Source organism: Rhinopithecus bieti, unplaced genomic scaffold, assembly GCF_001698545.2.
Source record: "Rhinopithecus bieti isolate Rb0 unplaced genomic scaffold, ASM169854v2 scaffold_3316, whole genome shotgun sequence".
In the NCBI taxonomy this organism is placed as follows: Eukaryota; Metazoa; Chordata; class Mammalia; order Primates; family Cercopithecidae; genus Rhinopithecus; species Rhinopithecus bieti.
The window spans coordinates 331,753-352,870 of NW_016804424.1; the positions used below are offsets into that span (position 1 = coordinate 331,753).

Consider the following 21,118-nt stretch of genomic DNA (forward strand, 5'->3'; position numbering starts at 1 on the left):
TTTTTTTTTTTTTTTTTTTTTTTTTTTTTTTTTCGTTTTCTGAGATAGTGTCTTGCTCTCTCGCCAGGCTGGAGTGTAGTGGCACAATCTTAGCTCACTGCAACCTCCTCCTCCCAGGTTCAAGCAATTCTCCTGCCTCAGCCTCCTGAGTAGCTGGGACTACAGGCATGTGTCACCATGTCCAGCTAATTTTTGTATTTTTAATAGAGACAGGGTTTCACCATGTTGCCAGGATGGTCGCTATCGCTTGACCTGGTGATTCACCTGCCTCAGCCTCACTAAGTGCTGGGATTACAGGCATGAGCCACCGCACCCAGCCAGCTTCTTAAAATATCTTCATATATATATGATTGTTTTGATAATGCAGCAGGGAAAAGGCTGATGGGGGTGGGATAGAACCAAAATAATTCATTTTATCTCAATGAGATTCACTTTCTTTATTTGCAGACCTACGTCACAGAGTAGTTTGAGGATTATATGAGGCAATTGTTTGTATATACTTTCTCTGGCAAATTACTTTAATCTATAAATTGGGGATAATACCAGCCCTTACTTCAGAGAAGTATTGTGAGAATTAAATTTAAAAATTCATGTGAAGTGCTTAGAATAGTGTCTAGCTCACAGAAGTCACTAAAACCAACATTAATATAAAATTTTTTTATTAAGCTGCAAACCTGAAACTTACTTAATAATTAAAGAGAGTAAATAAGGAAGAAGAGAAATAAGGGGAACACAGGTGAGTGCAAGACTGGATAATCTACTTTTAAAATAACCAGGAGTTTACTAAAAGTGTGCTGGTGCCCTAAAATTGGGACTATAGACAGCTGACATTTCCAGAATAACAGAAATGTAATCAATTTTGGAAAATAAGGTTTGCAACCTTAAAATATTGACAAAAGACTAGAACTATAATAAACACAGTGGAAAATTTGGACTCAATGATTTTAGGGGGAGCATTGGAAGTGCTATCTCTACTATTTCTTTGGTCACCCTTCTACCAGAATTTTCATGGAAAAGCAACAGGAGTTAAAATGTATGATAATCCACATTTAGAATACAATTTTTATTTAGTTTTACATTCATAGCAGCTTCAAAATATATGGCAGAACAGGAAATATAAGATGGTACAGCCACTGTGTTCACTTTGCATGCAAAATGAACACAAGCTCTAGGAAAAGCACATTCAATTTTTATTGTCATTGATTCCTTATCACTAATACATATTATATGATGCACATCTGTAGTTGTATCTATCTTTCTACCTATCATCAACTTTATAAACTGATGGCAGAACCTTAAGTGTAAACAGAAAATGGGATTCTTAATTTGGAAAAAAAAAAATCAACATTCAAATAATGTCAACCCAGAAGGTATTTTCTGTGCATAAGTAGAAAATATATTGTGCAAAGTCTTATTTAAGATCGATTTAGTAAAAAATATTGCATAACTTTTATTCTTAAAATTAGAACCCAGAAGCTGTGTGTTCATTTTTATTATTTCAGTTTCATTCTTCATCCTATTAGTTACTTGATATTACTTTTCTGGTTCTAAATATTCAATGAATCCATCTGGATAATACTTATTAAAATAAATGAGGCTTCTACTTGAAGAAAATTTTAATTAGGTTTCATTATCGGTTACTTGGGAAAATCCAAAATCATATGTTCATATTAAATCCTACTTTAAGATTTCAAGAAATTTCTTAGCTGTATCTGATTCATTCTTGGCAATTATCCTGTGAGATAAACATGAAGCAAGATGATTTAGAGAAATGATTCCTAAAACTTAGTCTGTTAAACTGACCTTAATAAACCGGATCAGCGAAGTCTTTGGTTTTAAAACTGTGGAACTGATCAGCAAAACTCATATCACACAAGCCCCTTTCCTTCTCTTTTCAAAGCAAATATTAACCTAAAGGAAGTTTTTATAATGGTATTATTGGTTTATTTTCCTCTTTCTATATATTGATGGAATGTGTAATATTTTTGAGTGGATATTTCTGTGGAAGTTCCAACTAATTATAGTGGTAGATATCTCTACTGTAGAACCTTTCTTGTGAAGAGAGAAAAGAGGTCATATTTGCAATACAAAGAAAAGAATTTCTGAAATTGGCAAGATATTTTATTTACTTGGATGAAGTTTACAGAAATCGTGATCCTGGAAGGTAAACCTTGGGTTAATTTAGACTATAATTTCTTAAAGAGGTTACATTTCCCATTTAATACAGAAACCCCAAGGAAATATAAACCTCTCTTTAAACAAATTTGATACATGACTCTCCAGTAGCGCATCTGAGTTTAAACTTTTTCAAGTTTGCTGTAGTATTCATTTAAGAAGTTCCTCTGAGATACATAAAAATTCCCTACGATTTTTAGTAACATGTCTTGTACATGAAGCAAAACATACATATGATATTATTGAGATATATACTTGCAAATTTTGAAATAGTCCTTAAATATTACCTGAAAATCAGGAACCACCTCCTTTTGAGGATTGTAATTTNAGAAAATATTTAGAAGCTACTGCAAAAAATAGATTCTCCAGAGGGACCTGAAGCAGATAGTTTTGATAAACTCTATATTCTGGGTATGTACTTTCACATAAGATCCATATTTATACAATTTTAAAGCAATTTGTGAACTTCAACTTTGCTTATTTGTGTAACACACTATCTCCGTGAATAGATTAACTTTGGTGAGCAGACTATTTAATTCACTAGGATATGATAAAAATACGCTGATAGACAATCTTTTTAGGTAAGCAAATTATACTGTTGTTATGCTAATTGCTTAGAGGTACCATTTTGTGAAAATGTACCATTTTGTGAAAATGTCTAGTATGAAGGGGATACAATGAATATTGTAATTGCTAAAATAAGTAAATGGCTTTGCCTTTTTCTCATTTTTTAAAGGTAAGTATGATATTTTATCATAGAGGAAAATGCTTGATCTCTTCTTCAAAATGCACTAATATCTTTTGATTATTGTTTTCTGCTTTGTAATGGTTATTTAAAAATGTTTGCATTAATAATATCATTATAAATATGTTTTCTAAACATATTTTAGAAAACCAGAAAACCATAAAACCAGAAATGCCTGGTTTACCTCTTGGATTTGTTTCAGTAACATATTAGGTTTATTTTTGTTATTTTAGGGTAAGAGACATTAGCAATTTCCTTTGGAAGTGAAATTCTGAAGAATTCCACTTAATGATAATTCCACTTATAATGTTTATAAGATGAACGCATGAAAATAATTCATTTATATTTAAACAAATAATGGAACATATACATCCAAATGAGAAGTAACAACTTGAAAGTCAATACATTTATTAGAGTCAGCTTGCTATTGCTCAAAACATCTCAAAAGTTTTCAAATTGTCTTTACTCCATGCTACTCATGAAAAAATGTTCCCCATATATTACTTTATAAGCATACAACGTTTTGAAAAATCATTTTGGCCATTAATTATTCCCTTTACTCATCAGCCAATACCTAGAATTTGAACATGTATGATATTTTTAAAGGAGTTCCAAGAATTTCATGACAGACATATATCAGAGGGCATATTTGTTGAGAAGGCAATGGGAATTAAGAAAGAATGTTAAGGGCCTAGACTTTATCCTGTTGACAAGGAAGAGTCCCTGGCAGGTATTAAGTAGCTGAGTTCCATGATAAATTATGTGTATTAGGAAATGACTCTGTTAGGTAGAATAAAAATGAAGTAGGAAGGGTCAACCAACCAAACAAGTGGTAGAGCCAATATTTGAATCCAAGTCTGTTTGATTCCACAGCCTGTACTCCTAATCAGTACTTCTGACTGTAAGGCCTCTGTTAATTAATTTTTTGGACTCAGCACAGAGTAGATATTAGTTATTCTAATATTGATGTGATTATGATAATGATGAAAGTGCTTAATAAACATCTGTTGAATTAAAAAATGATTAAATTAAATAAATTCACTACAATTAAAGCTTATTTCTTTAGGACCATGCAAAACAAATTATAAATTACTTCTTCAAAATTTGCTCTTTTAACATGTTTGGTGAGGTTGGGTTGTTACTACAACATGTCTTTGGTACCTCTGAGAGAGACAAATTTTATGATAACGGTGATATTGAAGACAGATAAAAGAAAACAAATTCTATTCATCAAAAAGTAGGCATCCTCTGTAGCTTATCTCCTGTCCAGTCATTTCATCTTGACCTAATACCAATCTTAGAGAAAGATAGGAAAGGTGAGGAATCTCTTTAGAGACAAAAATGCCAACAAGAATCTTAAAACTCAAAATATAACCTAGACTATTCAGCAGATGGGAATGCAGTGTTTTAATCCTAAAAGGCATATTAACTATCCTGACTAAAAATGGTTAAAAACCTGTCAGTGAATTAATAAAAGGTGAAAAAGATGAAAACCACTGTTTGAACAGTTTTAAGAAGACACTACAAATCTCAGATAATAAATATCAAAACAAGTGTATATGGAGTTTTTTTTTTTTTAAACAGAAAGGGACTTTAAGTTTAACATGAACCTAAGAAGGAAATAAATTCCCATTACAAATTATGTTCTGTGTGAAAAGAAATTGCAGGCCAAAAGGTCTTAAAGAATTTTCTTTCCAAGGGAAAATATTTTCTGTTCATTAGCTAGTTATTGACTTAGGCAGCGGGGAAAACAACTGCATTGGATAATGGAAGATGTGTTTTAAAAGAAATCATTAAAGACATGATTATAAGCTGGTTGGTTGCTAAAGGTCCAAATTGTGAAAAATTTTGATGTTACTTATGGTAAGCATGACAATTGAAAAGTATCTAAACAAAAAGGCAACTCTGGTTATGAAGTACTATGGTACAATTTGTAATGATTAGTGGAAAAGCACACTAATTTGTGAGATGCAGTATTTTTAAGGTCACTCAACTTTCCACTTGCTATAATGCCGTTCAATTAAATACACAATAAATTTCTAAGATTATTTATGAAAAGGATTTTGTAATTCTTGTAAAATAGTATATTACAAATTCTGGCTGTGTACACAAGCAGAAACGCCTGATTTAATGCACCATTAAGCGAACTGTAGCTTTGCTGTACACTTTTTAAACATTCAACCTAATTATGATGAGGTTTGGTCTTACTAAACACTGCATATTTAATCTTTTTAAAGAGTCTATATAATTCAATCACAAGATACAACTTGTTTATGTTGTAAGCAAACATATACAATATTAACAATATACAATATCCTGGCCTAATTAGAAAAAGTTCATGTTATCTTAAATACATTTAGATGCATAACACCACACAGCTTTAATTTGAACTTGCTATTTAATTATATTTTAAAACTAATTTGTATGACCTAGTACTTTTTTTTCTCTCTCTCTCTTCTACACAGAATGTTGGTCTATGGATCCAGTTAAAACTAGATTTTACTGAAAATGAATTTAAAAAGATTGAGTGTGTTAAGGGGAGTGGAGGATTAAGGGTAAGGTGACAACTACAGACACGAAATTATTTAAATTTGATTATCAGATGGTGTCCTGCTGATCAAATCAATGGGCTACACTGCATCCTACAAGGATGCTTTCTGGCATTCTGTCTCTGGGCAGTAGCATAAAGTTCTATGATTATTATCTACTTTTTCAAAAGATGATGTCTTTTCAGAATTCTCTCTTTCTTTTGTCATTTCCTATGCCCAGCATATGCATGAGAAAACCATGAATCTCTTAATATTATCTCCAAATATAGGCAGTCAAGTACCTGTATAAGTGGTATCATATACCATATAGGTATACAAATACTTATATACTTGGTATCATATATCAAGTAGTAAAGAAGCTATATGAAGGCAATCCATACCAGTATAGTCTAAATTTCATGAACTCTTTTGTTCCCAAATCTGTTGACTATGCCCTCTATACCTGGATCTCCAGCATGAGTTAAAGGGAAATCTTTAATGTTTGCATCAAAAAATAAGATATGCATGAAGTTATTTAAAATCAATAACAAGCATAAATTTTGACAAGTGAAGTCAAACTTACTGTTTAGCTACTTAAGCGTAATTTAAATATATGAAATTAAACTGTGTAACAAAACAAGTTAGTTTCTGGAGGACAGAAAAACATCCACATCAGAATTGAATCTTACAGTATAATCCAAAAGAAGTAATAAAGCTTGTTTACCTTCACAAATTGTGACACCATTTCCTGAAAATCCCATGTTGCAATAGCAGGCTTCAATTCCATCGCGTATTTCACATTTTGCATTTGGGAGACAAGGTGTCTTGGTGCAATTTTGAGTATAGGAACAATTCAACAAAGTGGAAAAAACCACTAAATAAAATACAGAAATACACCTTTTCAAAAAGTAAAAGAAACACCTCTTCCCATTGTTGAATTAGAGTATAATAAACATAAATTATCCTCTCTTTCTATTTAGATAAATGGATTATAAATTTTCCCAAGAGAGTACTTAGCTAAGTAATAGCACAACAGCAAGTAAGTAAAACTTGCTTTTAAGATGAAGGCTTTTTTTTTCAATTTTTTTCCAATTTCAACCTTTATCAAGTAAATCTCAACGAAGCTAAAATGTAATAAACAACTCAACTTTATAATAAAAACTGTGTTCCCACATCAGTATAGCATGTTGATTCAGTGTTACCCTTCATTCTGAGGTGAGATACTTTGAAAGGGAACTGCCTGATTGTAAAGCAATTTCCCTCCTCTGGGAGTAATTCTGTGTAGAAATGAAGGTAAATTGAGTATTTGGGTTTTTGTAAATTCAAATCTGTGTTATTTTAAGATGACATCTTATCTAGGAGAACAGATGCAATTGCTGTTTTTTTCTGTGTTCTAATGATTGTTTTCAATTTCAATGGTTTTCAATTCAATTATTCATAATAAAATTTATTTCACTATTTTTTTCCATTAGGGGAAATTTAAAAACAAAACAAAAACAAAAAAACAAACTCAACATTATGGTCAAAGAATGATCTTCCAGAAATGGAACAGCACACAAATGTGACCAAAAAAAAAAAAAAAAAAAAAAAAAAAAAAAAAAAAAGAAACAAAGCAAAGAACAAGACTATACATCAGAGTTATTGAAATACATTTGGAAATTATATGTTGTGGACTGATAGGAAAAGATAAGGAAAAGTACAGAAGGCTCCTTTTTTATTGTTTTACCAGACCTTCTCAAGAGTCTTGAAGACCAACAGCTATAAAGCATGAGGTCATTCTTCTGAAAACAGTCACCTAGCATAAGTTGTCCTTATCAGGTACCAAGAGATTCTTAAGTATTCTGTTCTAAATCCTAGTGGCAAATAACTATGTATACTGACTAAGCCGGAATTATTTCACCCTCAGAGATGTCATTTACTATCTTTCTGCACAGTGTGGTCAAAATAAAATGAAGCTCAAACTTGGCTCGACAATCCCCTTAAAATGCCAGGAAGCCTCCCATGGGTGTTAATGGTTTGGATTTCCCAAATTTCTTCAGGTCAGAACAGAAGAAAGGTGAAAGGGGACGCTGGACACTTCCTCAAGAGGAATAAAAAGGTAACATTCCCTGGACGTTGGAATATTCAGCTTTAGAGTTGAAAGGTCAAGGAGAAAAACATCCTGAGAAGTACTAAGTCAATTCTCCTCGTAGATTTTGCCAAATCCACTTGCCATGTGAGCTCCACCTCTTAAAAAATCCCGTCCCCTACAAGGCATTGGCCCCTCGGACGACCTCGGCGACCAGGGGCGCTGAGCACTCACCTAGGAGCGGGAGGAGTTTCATTGGCGGTGGCCGCGGTGGTGGCGGTGGCGGAGAGAGCGGCGGGGTGAGTGCGGCTGTGGACCCGGGACCCGGCGCCGCTGGGCGGGCGCGGCAGGGTCCCGGATCCGTCGTCCGTGACGCGCCGGCTTCCTCCGGACACTTTCCGGCCTCTTTTGTGTGAGTGTGTGAGTCAAGTCCTGAGTCCTCTGACCACGTCCGGCCCCCATCCCCTTTCCCCACGCCACCTGGGCTCTATTCCCTGCCTGGTGACCACTGACCCTGAGCAATGTTACAGCCCCAATGAGGAATCAGTTTGTCCCCAGGCGCACCTCCCAGAGTGACACCCTAAAAGTGAATTCTTAAAAAGCAAAGGTCTCTGAGATCCATGCAGAGCCCCTCCGGAGCTAGCATCCAAAACTCAATAGGTTTTAAGGGTTCTCTCTGACACCTAAATTTCAAGACGTAGCCTTTTTTTTTTTTTTTTTTTTTAATATACTCACCAATAAATTTTCCTAAAGAACAATGGGTCAAGAAGTAGTCAGGGAACCTGAATCCATGCAAAGGGGCATGCTAGTGCTCAGTTTCCACCTTGCTGGGACTCAGGGTTGCATCGTGTAAAATAAGGATATAGTCTATTGTGTCTAGGTTAGATTGTGTTTTCCATTATCAACTCAATTTGAGGTAAAATTCACCTGTAGCCCCTCCTTACACCTGCAGAAAAATTGGTGCATCATATCCTTTGCATGTTAGTATACAAGTCGATTATGTAGAAAGATATCGTTCACATTGGAACATGGAAACAATTCTAGCTTAAAAAATTAAAAATAACTGGCAGAGAAAACTAATGTATCATGACAGAAAATAGATCAATTGTCGCCCAGGGTTGGGATGCAGAAGAGGGATTGACTGCAGGAAGGCACAAGGAGAAATTGAGGTGATGATAATATTCTATATCTTGATTGAGGCGGCAGTTATATGAGTGCATGTATTTGTCATAACTTATCCAACTGTATTCTTAAAATTGGTGCATTTTATCGTATATAAGTTAGATGAATTGTATTATATGTAAGTTTAAATAAAGTTGATTTAAAGAAAGGAAATGACTAATATTTTTGCCATTAACACAAGTCATTTTACCTTTCAAAAGTCAGATCACCTTTGTCACATTCCATTCCTATTCTGTTTAAAAAGTGACTAGTGCAAATTTACTTTGTATAAAGGGCAGTCTCAGAAAGATGAACAGCCACAGCCCCTGGACTCCAGCGGGATTATGAACCCCTGGAAAAACAACTAAAACTAGTCACAATCACACACTACAAAGTGACTTATGTATTAACAGCAGTCACAAGTGCTTATGTGTTGACACATTTATCTGGCTCTCCATAGCATTTTCCCAGACTCCTTCTAGGTGAATATGGGCAAAAGTTCCTGAGAGTGGTACCATAATAGGTGAAGCAAATGAGGAACAAAAGTGTTGTGTGACTTGCTCAGAGTCCACAGCGGCTCTTAGACAGCTGGTCTAAGTGACTGGCCTTGATTCGAACCCAGACTACAAGCTCACAGTCCATGTTCTCTATATTGCTTCTAGAATGACATCGCACTCAAGAGGCTGTTGCAAGAATGATGAGTCATCAGATATTGTTATTTGGGAAGTTTGAAAAAGTGATTTAAAAGTCCTAAATGCCATAAAAAAGAAGTTTTGGACTTTGATGATAACTTTTTTTCTAAATATTTTTGTTTTTTTAAAACTGAAAAGCAATTCAGTGAATCACAGGCAAGAACCCAAATGATGCATTTTAAGGGCATACCAAAGGCAAGGAAGCAAAAATAAACCATGAAGAGTTTCATAAATAGATTATAAATGCCTGAACAAGGGTAGGCATATTTGTGATGGAGAGATAGGAACATATTGCAGAAAGCATTAGATAAAAACAAATTTGATGTCTGCTTGACTTGGTAAAATTGAGAGATAAGGCTGAAACAAAGAGAATGTGGAGGTTATCTGGTTGTATGAATGGGAGAAGGTGGAAACCATTCACAAAGATACAAAATATAGGATGAGGAGTAATTTTAGGAGAAAAAATGAATGAGCCCAGTTTGGTAATATAAAATTGGAAGTAAGCCAATGATCTGAATTTATTTATGTGAAGCTAGTTTCTCCAGTTATAAGAAGTTGAGCTTCAATGTACATACATAGAAACAAACTTCAAAAGGCATAAATATAGAAATACATTATTTTCTGAGATTGGCTATAAACTGAAACACAGCACTTATTTTTAAAATAATTTACTCCATATATCTGCCACACTTACTTCATCTTTAATTTTATCCTAAAGATAATAAAATACAGCCCAATCTTTAAAATATCACTTTTCCTAGACATTGCTTTAAAATTAGCAAAAGTGAATTAACACTTGAATCTAAAAAAATGTTTCACATTTTTTTCTTTTGCATGTGTGTTCTTATTAAAAGGCAAAAATGTATTCATAGTTCTCGTCAAGAAAATGATAGTGTATAGGGGAGCATAAGGTGTTTAATGATGCTTATAGGTGTTTGTTTGTTTTGAGACAGAGTCTCGCTCTGTCGCCCAGGCTGGAGTGCAGTGGGTGATCTCGGCTCACTGCAACCTCCGACCCCGGGTTCAGGCCATTCTCCTGCCTCAGCCTCTGGAGTAGCTGGGACTACAGGCGTCCGCCCACACGTCCGGCTAATATTTTTGTATTTTTAGTAGAGACGGGGTTTCACCGTGTTAGCTAGGATAGTCTCGATTTTCTGACCTCGTGATCCACCCACCTCTGCCTCCCAAAGTGCTGGGATTATAGGCGTGAGCCACCGCGACCCACCCATGCTTACAGTTTTAATATTGCTCTTTGTAAAAATAAAATCACTTAAAAATGTATTGCTTGAAGAAGTCTGTATTTTTAAAGGAAAATACAGATAATCAATGTATAATTTTGGTTTCATTGTCTTGCATTACTTACAAAAAAACATTTAGAAGTTTTGGCCAGGGGCGGTGGCTCACGCCTGTAATCCCAGCACTTTGGAAGGCCGAGGCGGGCGGATCTTGTACAAGGTCAGGAGATTGAGGCCATCCTGGCTAACACGGTGAAACCCCATCTCTGCTAAAAGAAAAAACAAATACAAAAAAATTAGCCGGGCGAGGTGAGTGCTGGCTCCTCTATTCCCAGCTAGCTAGGAGGCTGAGGCAGAAGAATGGCCGTGAACCCAGGAGGCGAGCTTGCAGTGAGCGAGATCATGCCACTGCACTCCAGCCTGGGATACAGAGAGAGATGCTGTCCAAAAAAAAAAAAAAAAAAAAAAAGTGTCAATCCAAAAAAGTGGTGTTTAATTACCAGAAAGAAAGCATATTTTAAAAAGTATTCTCAAAGGAATATTGAACTATCAGTCTAAACTTTTATTAACAATTTTCCCTTGGGTACCACTGTGGCATGTTTAACTTTGAAAGATATACAACAATCACTTAGAGCTTGATTTTGGTCTAAACATAACGCATGGAAGTTAAGTCACTTTAAGCTACCTACCTGATTGTGGCTTTGATGAAATACGCCAGTGTGAACACTCCTCTTGCAATGTTAGATCTTATCAGATCCATGATTAGTTCTATCTTAGGTCTGTCTGTAAGTGCCAAATTAAACAGGATTTCCTTGAAAAGTTCTTGAACAGGTTGGAGTTTGCAATGGAAACTATTCACTCTGAAGACTTGTGTTTAATTCTAGCTTTTATCTTGAGTAGAGTCTTTAACCCTGTTGGGGATCAGTTCTGTTAAATGAAAATAACAGTATTTGCCCTGCTAGATGATAGTGAGCTGCTAAGGTCATTACTATACATGTAAGAATAATCAGACATCCATACCTTTGGACACTAAACACACTTAAATATAGGAAATTAATGTATAGTTGACAAAAAGCCCTTCTCCAAAAGTGCATGTATTCTGCTTATGGTGACTGACAGTAGGAGCCTAATGCCACTTCTGGATCCCCTTTCTGAGGCCTTTGTAACAGTGTCTAGTTCCTCACCTAGATGTCAATAATGTGATTAGATTCCAAGTGTTTGTCACGCTGTAAGTATATCTCTTAATATTAGTCTATACTTATGGATCATTTGACTGTTCCAACTTATTGAACTTTTGCCACCAATTTGTTAATTTAGGTAATTCCGCATTACTACATATTTTCTGTATTCCCATAGTACTCTCAATAGGATGACAATTTACCACAGTTTCTCACCTAAAAATATTGAGTTTCTCGTGACTCACTTTTAGTCAAAATCAACATTAACAGTGTACTGTTGGCAAAAGTGCTATAGAAAGGTAAAAAAAAGAGAAAAATTGAGTTACATATGAAGTAGGAAAGATTAATTTGATTAAAACATACTCAATGTTGAAATTAAGAAAAGCTTTAGTAAAGTGGAACAGTAGCCCCAGTGTAGAGGAATGCCCATGAATGGAGAAGGACTGAAGTTTCCAAAGTGGACTTGTCTGTTAATGGTTCTTAATCTCCTAGAACTCGAAGGTCAGGAACAGAGTTTTTGTTTTTTGGCTTTTTGTTTTGTTTTGTTTTGCTCCATGACACTTCATTCAGTGCCTGTATGGAATTTTAAAATGCGCTGATTGATTGGATAAACTAAGAGTTTCTAGAAGAGTGCATAATGAAATTTGTCAAAAATGCACATTTGTGGCCAGGCGCGGTGACTCAAGCCTGTAATCCCACCACTTTGGGGGACCAAGGAGGGCCAGATCATGAGGTGAAGAGCTTAAGACCATCCTGGACAACATGGTGAAACCCCATCTCTACTAAAAATACAAAAATTAGCTGAGTTTGGTGCACGTGCCTGTAGTCCCAGCTACTCCGGAGGCTGAGGCAGGAGAATCCTTTGAACCCGGGAGGTGGAGGTTGCAGTGAACTGAGATTGTTCCACTGCACTCCAGCCTGGCAACAGAGTGAGACTCCATCTCAAAAAAAAAAAAAAAAAAAAAAAAAAAAAAAAAAAAAAGCACATTTGTATTTTTGGAGGCTATCTGGAAATTCTCTGTCTCAGAGGTCTTTTAGATTTTCAGATGTATTTTATATCAATGGGATATAGCAAGGGTCAATCTTTTGCATTTAGTTTTTTAAAAGCCAGCACAACATAGTTATTTTAAAATTATTTGTAGTTCCAAGATAGTAGGAGAAACGAGTTGTTTCTTTCTTTTTTTCTGGTCTAGTGTTAGACTTAGGTTTTAACCAATTGTAGAGAGATGCTAGTGTGGAAACATGGCTAGCTGGAAACTTGTGTCTTTCTAATCTATGTTAAATATGTCTAATATCTGTCAAAAGTTGGTATGAAAAACAAATTATAATGTTTTAATACACATTTTCACTTATGCATTTAATCAGTTCATCATCTAATTAGGAAATTCAAGTTAGTATCCAAAAGCATTTTAAAAGTTGGATTTCTAAGACTATAAACAGGAACACTTGACTAGGTTTTCTGCTACAATTTTTTCAGTGGAATGGGGTGCAAGAAGCATCTGGTAATTTTCAATGTTGACTGGAAGGGAGGAGCTCCAAGTTCCTTCCCAGCATAGTCATTCAATTGTTTTGTGACCTTCAGAAAAATCACTAAATCTTTCCATTATTCTACTTAACACATTTACAAATGTCCCTGCTTTTTATGTTTTTTTCTCTCCTAGAGTTTCTCTTCATAAAGAGTTATAAACTAGTACCCACACCTAAGAATAAATTTTCTTCTGAGGCAGGTATTGATGTGAAGAGGAAAAATAAAAAACACCTGCATTTATGCTAATTGTTTCCATTTTAACTGACTTGTAAATTATTTCATTAATTTATTTTTCTTTCTTTGGACATTTCTATGTTATAGAAATATCAAGCTGACTCATTTTCTAAAAGGCAGCACTCGTAAAACAGAAACCAGGTGAAAATCACCTCTTAATACTGTTCTTCTTAGCTATGCTTTCAACACTTTGTAACACTGATTTATTCATTGTTGATTGCTCTCCTTCATTGAGTTGTCCAAAATAACATCCTGAGAGGTTCCAGAATCCCTCAGGATGTACAAGTAATTAATATTATTTCTTTAGGTTTGTGATACATTGTACTTTACATTACATTTCATCTACCTTTGTGTTCTTCAATCACTCATTTACTGTATCTTTTTACAGTTATCTATGACTGCTCAATTTTATTAGAAAAATTAAATATTGTAATTATGTACTGAGAGCATATTTCATTTGCTTGTTACTCACTATCATCTATTGTTATTAACATTCATATTGAAGATACAAGTGTCTGGTTCGAAACTCCAGGGAACATCATTATTAACTTCCTATCACTTTGAGAATTATCTTTTTATTCTTATGCTTTATTTTCCACTTTGTCAGAAATCTTTAATCTCAGACAAGATTTAATTTTTTCATTGTAAACTGTTTTATTAATAGCCTTCTATGAGAAAGAATTGGCTCAAAAAATAGCTGTTTGGAAATCTAAAAGCACATTAACTGATAATCATTTACAATTTATCACATTTTAAAAAATGTTCTTTTAAAGATAAGCATAAGGCTCCGAGTTTCCCTTCATATCTCTGTCTATAGACATAAATTAACATAAATAGTACTATCTCTAACCAATTGCAAATGTAATTTTGCTTACACTGAAATAATTACCCTAATTTAAAGGTAAAATTTCAAAAGCCGTGATGATGTAAAGGCATTATTGACACATAACTTGTGAATTAACATTTTAAAATAAGGGCCTATCACATATAATTTACCTTATTTATTGTGCTTATGTATGTCTTAAAAATAATTCACAAGCCAATTGCACTAGTTTCTCTTTCAAAATTATTGAATAGTTATTGATTTTCCAAATTTTAATTATACCAAATAATCACACATCCTGTACTGGTAGCATAGTACATAATACAAGATCATTTATAATTCTACTAATAAGCTTTGACTTATTTGTCCTGTGAAATAATATAAACACATTTGCTTTATTTATTGACTTACAGCAGAGTTATGGAAAGCTAGAATGCTGATCAGATTTGGTGATTTCAAGAATATTTCTATAATGAACTTCTAAAGATTGAGCAAACATTTAAAATTATAGCTTTTAAAATGAATCTTGTTTGTGACATGTGAATAAAATTCTTTAAGATACAAAGAATATCGATATGGAAAAAAAAAGTAACATTGTTTCATTTTGTGCCAAATGTGATCACTGAGTTCAAGACAATGCAAGAACAAAGAGTTTTTTATTACTAGATATTCAGGTATTTATAAGTAATTTTCTTAAAAATACATGTAAAATGGAAAGAATTCTGAATTACAATTGGAATTATCTGAGAAATTGTTTAGCTGTAAAAGACAGAGGTTGCAGTTGAATTATTATCAAGGTAGTTGACCTTTATTTCTGAGGTTGAGATTCTATTTTACAATGTGTTTTTCATTTTGACTACATAAATTAGAAGATAAAAATAAGATTCTAATGGAGGCAGTTAACATTTTCATCAACCTACGCACTTCTCCTTAAAAAAAAAAAAAAGAGCGATACATCAAACAGTTTCTGAAGTCATTTTTATTTGATTTCTCTTACATTATTTTTTACTATTGGTCAGATATTTAATGATTATTCATTGTTTTATTTTAAAGAATTTCAATATTGTATCATTAGCAACATATCTTTCAAATATTGTCCTCACCACACACATATTTTTGAGAGTGTAAAATGTTTTAGTCATACCTGAAAAAAGCACTTTTGAAAACTTTATAATAATGCATATCACTAAAATCATGATTCTTCTGCTGACTTTCTTTCATTGAAGGCTGAAATTAATTTTATGCATTGTTTTTACTTTTGGTGCTAAGATTGATAAGGTTGCCATGTACAATATTTAAGTAGTGATGTGTCTTGTTTACAATTTTCTGTGGTCCATTACCATTGCATTTGTGAGGAACCATATGATTATGGTCTTAAAGGTTGTCCTGTGAATATACTAATTTTGTTCCATTTCCCCACTGTCCTTGTCAATAGAATGCCTAAATCTCAGCCTGTCCTTGTTTTGTTTGTTTTCTGAAGGACTTACAAGACTGTCAACAGGATGGATTAATTTTGTACCTCTCTCATCATAAAATGTTTGATCCTAATAAAGAGTTACAGTTGAATTTACTCTCACTGTGCAAAATTTTATTGAGAGATAATGTGGTAAAAAAATGAGTCTATTCTTATCAGAATCTTTAAGTTGTAACTTCATGGTTTGTATTGAATGTTGCATACCACGGAGGAAATATGTGTATGATAAAATAACTTTCCCAGATGTAACTTTTAGTGTATATTAATCAACTCTTAACCTGATAATCTGTTATTAGAGTATGCAAGTATGATTATAGAATAAAAGTAATAGTCTGTATAAAATGCCTAATAATTAAGGCTTTAAGAATAATAGAACTTAAAATCTTTCTGATTTTCTCTGCTTTATCTCAAAAACTGTATCCCAGTTCATATTTATCATGCTACAATCACATTAGCTCACTGACTCCCAGTGGCTTTATATGCCCAAGGCAATGTCAAACTTCTTTGCGTTCTGAAGCCAAAGGTGTTGCTTCATCTACCTGGTGCACCACGTACATCAGTAGAAGAAACTCAGCAGTGCCCATTTCTGGCCTTGCTGCTATTCCATGTGCCTCCACACCAGTTACAAAGGCCTGTTTATCTCTCCGGTCCTCAGTGAGAATTTTTTTTCACAATGGATTTTTTTTTTTCTTTTATGATTCAGGAAAACTGTTCTAATTAGGTGACTGGAATCACACTGAAAGAACTATAGTAATTTAAAAAGAATGGCATGGAACAAGCTGCCATTCTGATGAGTGATTCTAAGGCAAAGGCTCTCAGCATTACTCTCGAAAATCTCACTCTATTTTCCTTGGTAGAATCTTAGAAAGGGATGCTCTTTCATAAGAAAACACACACTGACAAGTTAGCAAATCTATACAAAGGTGACTTTTAAAATTTCACTTAGGGGACAAATAATTCAAGTATTAGTGAATTCCCCAATGTTGTTTCAGATATAGCACCAACTATTTTATATGTATCCATTAAGACTCCAGCCAACATTACTGAGGTTCTTTCTGCTGTGCGGCATATTCTGTGTGACACTCTGGAGATTCAAAGCTATAGAGTGACAAACGGAGTCATCCCCAAATGGTGCTAGAAATGAACTGGGTTGTCTGGATAGTCAGCTAGCTGGAACTTGGAGATCCTCTGCTTTGTTCATCAGGAGGGGTTGTGCCCAGCCTGGTGTTCCATGGGTCCCACGGTGCCCAGGTACATTCCCAGACAACTATTGTCAACAGCTGGCATCAAAATTCAGACTTTCTGGCACCCAAATTGATAAATTCCTTCCTCATAACTGATGGAATTGAGTTCTTACTCAACTCGCCAAAAGGGGAAGCAGGACCCTCCCTTCTAGGAAGCACATCTGTACTTCACGAACAGTGGAGAGGCGTGGGCAAGTAGCAGCCCTTCCCAACAGATAATGGGAAGACTGGAGGGCCTGTGCCTTTTCTTCTATTGTTGACTCTTGGCTTGTAAATTTACCCAGACAGGTAGTGTAGTACATGCTATCTGTGTAAGATTGGATTTCTGTGAAAGGGACTGTGCCTTCTGTTCTTGCACTTTTGTTGTAGGGCAAGCCTATGAAAATGACTTTTTCAGGGAATAGCAGGCACATAGGAGACTAGAAGTCGTAGGTTCTAGCTGCCTAGGAGCAGTGACAATACGGCCCTTGGGAGGTTGTAACTCTTTCTGTGGGGTGGAAGAAGAAGCTGCTTTCTGATAGGAGAAGAAGAATCCTTAATCCAAGCTACCTTGGTAGAGTATTTAGAATGAGTCGTCGGTGACTTTTATACAGTCCTATTCTAATACCATTAAGGTTGACATGACATGTCCCTAGCTTCAATATTATTAAAGTTAAGCAAGAGTAAACCAAAAATTATAATGCAAAGAAATCATTGTTAATTGTGGCAGAAAGAACATAGTCTGTTATAAGGGCATGGCAGAAACTGTTCATTGCCTCCCTAGCAAATATTATTTTCATCTTTCTTGGTAGGCATACCTTGTACTTGAAGCTGTGAATGTGGTCTACTACTAAAACAAAACTGCATTTTGCAACTGGGATTGCTGAGACTAAGTTCTGGCCATTGAGGTATAAGCACAAGTTCTGGATTTCACTTTTAGAAGCCTCCTTAACATAGGCTATATATATATATATATTCTATTTCCTTCTTTCTGTTACTTTATCACAGTGGTAAAAATTGGAATTCTGTTTTCTTGAACTAGGAGAGAAAGCCACAACCTCATGGTGTTGGGGGTGATAAACTAGCTGTCCCTAAGGACTATAGAGCCAAGGCAGCCTCCCAGAATTGGTAGAATTGGCCATCCCCAGTCTTCTTAAATGCAAGAAAAATTTACCTAGTATCTTGTTTAAGTCATTGTCATTTTGGAACTGTTATTTGGGGATTTATAATGACAAAACCTAATCCCGACTGATAATGTTTTCAGAATCATCAATGTTTTGGAGTTCAGAGAGCTAGAGATGAGGACACAGTTATATACCAGAACCAAGGCATGGCTACCAGAACAGTTTACAAGTGTCTTCATTCTCTGAGAAGCCAGTTACCTTTGTACCAACATAATGCTGCCTGTCCTCGACCTAATTTGTTCTTGGCTTCTTGTAAATAAGCGACTTCCAGCAAGGGAAATCAGAGGTCCAGGCAGGAAGTAAGAATATTAGGAAAAAACAGGGCAACCACACGACCTAGAACAACAGTTTAAGGAACTGAATAGACAGAAACACATAAACACACACACACACACACACACACACACGTATATGTATGTATGGGTGCATATTATATATGTGTGTGTGAATATATGGTACAACAGTATGGGAAGCTGTATTGTATATGTGTATGCATAGAATTCTAGACAGATATAAGTAAATTTATATACATTTACATAAGTAAATGCTATATCCCTCTTTATCCAAACTCTTTGTCCATATGAAGCTTATAAGTCCTTTAAGTTGTGAAGTACATTAAAGAAGTTGTTCCTTATTAAAATATAAATGCTACATGAAAGTACCTCAGAGTGGCAAGTTCAATACAGTGATTTAACTGTTCATGACTCTATCCTCTGAGTGCTTTGCTTTGTCTACTAAAAATGACAAACCTTCAAGACCTCAAAGAAATCCATAAACATTTTGCTCAAAAGGTTACTGAAACCTTTCTACAGAGCAACATGGTGGCTTTTATAGATGATGAAGGTCATTAAAAAATAAGATCATATTTATCGGAGTAATATGAAAAAGCGTCCCAGCATGCTGTAAGTAATAATGGGAGTCTTATTAATTTCTAACTATCACACAGTGTTTTTCTAACACAATGGTGAGTTTTGAGTGANTTTTATTTGATTTCTCTTACATTATTTTTTACTATTGGTCAGATATTTAATGATTATTCATTGTTTTATTTTAAAGAATTTCAATATTGTATCATTAGCAACATATCTTTCAAATATTGTCCTCACCACACACATATTTTGAGAGTGTAAAATGTTTTAGTCATACCTGAAAAAAGCACTTTTGAAAACTTTATAATAATGCATATCACTAAAATCATGATTCTTCTGCTGACTTTCTTTCATTGAAGGCTGAAATTAATTTTATGCATTGTTTTACTTTTGGTGCTAAGATTGATAAGGTTGCCATGTACAATATTTAAGTAGTGATGTGTCTTGTTTACAATTTTCTGTGGTCCATTACCATTGCATTTGTGAGGAACCATATGATTATGGTCTTAAAGGTTGTCCTGTGAATATACTAATTTTGTTCCATTTCCCCACTGTCCTTGTCAATAGAATGCCTAAATCTCAGCCTGTCCTTGTTTTGTTTGTTTTCTGAAGGACTTACAAGACTGTCAACAGGATGGATTAATTTTGTACCTCTCTCATCATAAAATGTTTGATCCTAATAAAGAGTTACAGTTGAATTTACTCTCACTGTGCAAAATTTTATTGAGAGATAATGTGGTAAAAAAATGAGTCTATTCTTATCAGAATCTTTAAGTTGTAACTTCATGGTTTGTATTGAATGTTGCATACCACGGAGGAAATATGTGTATGATAAAATAACTTTCCCAGATGTAACTTTTAGTGTATATTAATCAACTCTTAACCTGATAATCTGTTATTAGAGTATGCAAGTATGATTATAGAATAAAAGTAATAGTCTGTATAAAATGCCTAATAATTAAGGCTTTAAGAATAATAGAACTTAAAATCTTTCTGATTTTCTCTGCTTTATCTCAAAACTGTATCCCAGTTCATATTTATCATGCTACAATCACATTAGCTCACTGACTCCCAGTGGCTTTATATGCCCAAGGCAATGTCAAACTTCTTTGCGTTCTGAAGCCAAAGGTGTTGCTTCATCTACCTGGTGCACCACGTACATCAGTAGAAGAAACTCAGCAGTGCCCATTTCTGGCCTTGCTGCTATTCCATGTGCCTCCACACCAGTTACAAAGGCCTGTTTATCTCTCCGGTCCTCAGTGAGAATTTTTTTTCACAATGGATTTTTTTTTTTCTTTTATGATTCAGGAAAACTGTTCTAATTAGGTGACTGGAATCACACTGAAAGAACTATAGTAATTTAAAAGAATGGCATGGAACAAGCTGCCATTCTGATGAGTGATTCTAAGGCAAAGGCTCTCAGCATTACTCTCGAAAATCTCACTCTATTTTCCTTGGTAGAATCTTAGAAAGGGATGCTCTTTCATAAGAAAACACACACTGACAAGTTAGCAAATCTATACAAAGGTGACTTTTAAAATTTCACTTAGGGGACAAATAATTCAAGTATTAGTGAATTCCCCAATGTTGTTTCAGATATAGCACCAACTATTTTATATGTATCCATTAAGACTCCAGCCAACATTACTGAGGTTCTTTCTGCTGTGCGGCATATTCTGTGTGACACTCTGGAGATTCAAAGCTATAGAGTGACAAACGGAGTCATCCCCAAATGGTGCTAGAAATGAACTGGGTTGTCTGGATAGTCAGCTAGCTGGAACTTGGAGATCCTCTGCTTTGTTCATCAGGAGGGGTTGTGCCCAGCCTGGTGTTCCATGGGTCCCACGGTGCCCAGGTACATTCCCAGACAACTATTGTCAACAGCTGGCATCAAAATTCAGACTTTCTGGCACCCAAATTGATAAATTCCTTCCTCATAACTGATGGAATTGAGTTCTTACTCAACTCGCCAAAAGGGGAAGCAGGACCCTCCCTTCTAGG

General features: G+C 34.8%; 1 protein-coding gene across 1 annotated transcript in view; it reads right to left on the reverse strand.

Annotated features, from left to right (window-relative positions):
- The window catches only part of ADGRL4 (adhesion G protein-coupled receptor L4), a 135,752-nt gene extending 127,810 nt beyond the window's left edge, over positions 1 to 7,942 (reverse strand). Inside the window, exons 1-2 of the mRNA XM_017868252.1 lie at positions 7,751 to 7,942; positions 6,173 to 6,322 (exon numbers count right to left, since the gene is read on the reverse strand). Coding sequence (XP_017723741.1) covers positions 6,173 to 6,322; positions 7,751 to 7,772 — 172 coding nt within the window. The 5' untranslated portion in view covers positions 7,773 to 7,942. The remainder of the gene's footprint in view (positions 1 to 6,172; positions 6,323 to 7,750) is intronic.
- Between the last annotated feature and the right edge of the window lie 13,176 nt (positions 7,943 to 21,118).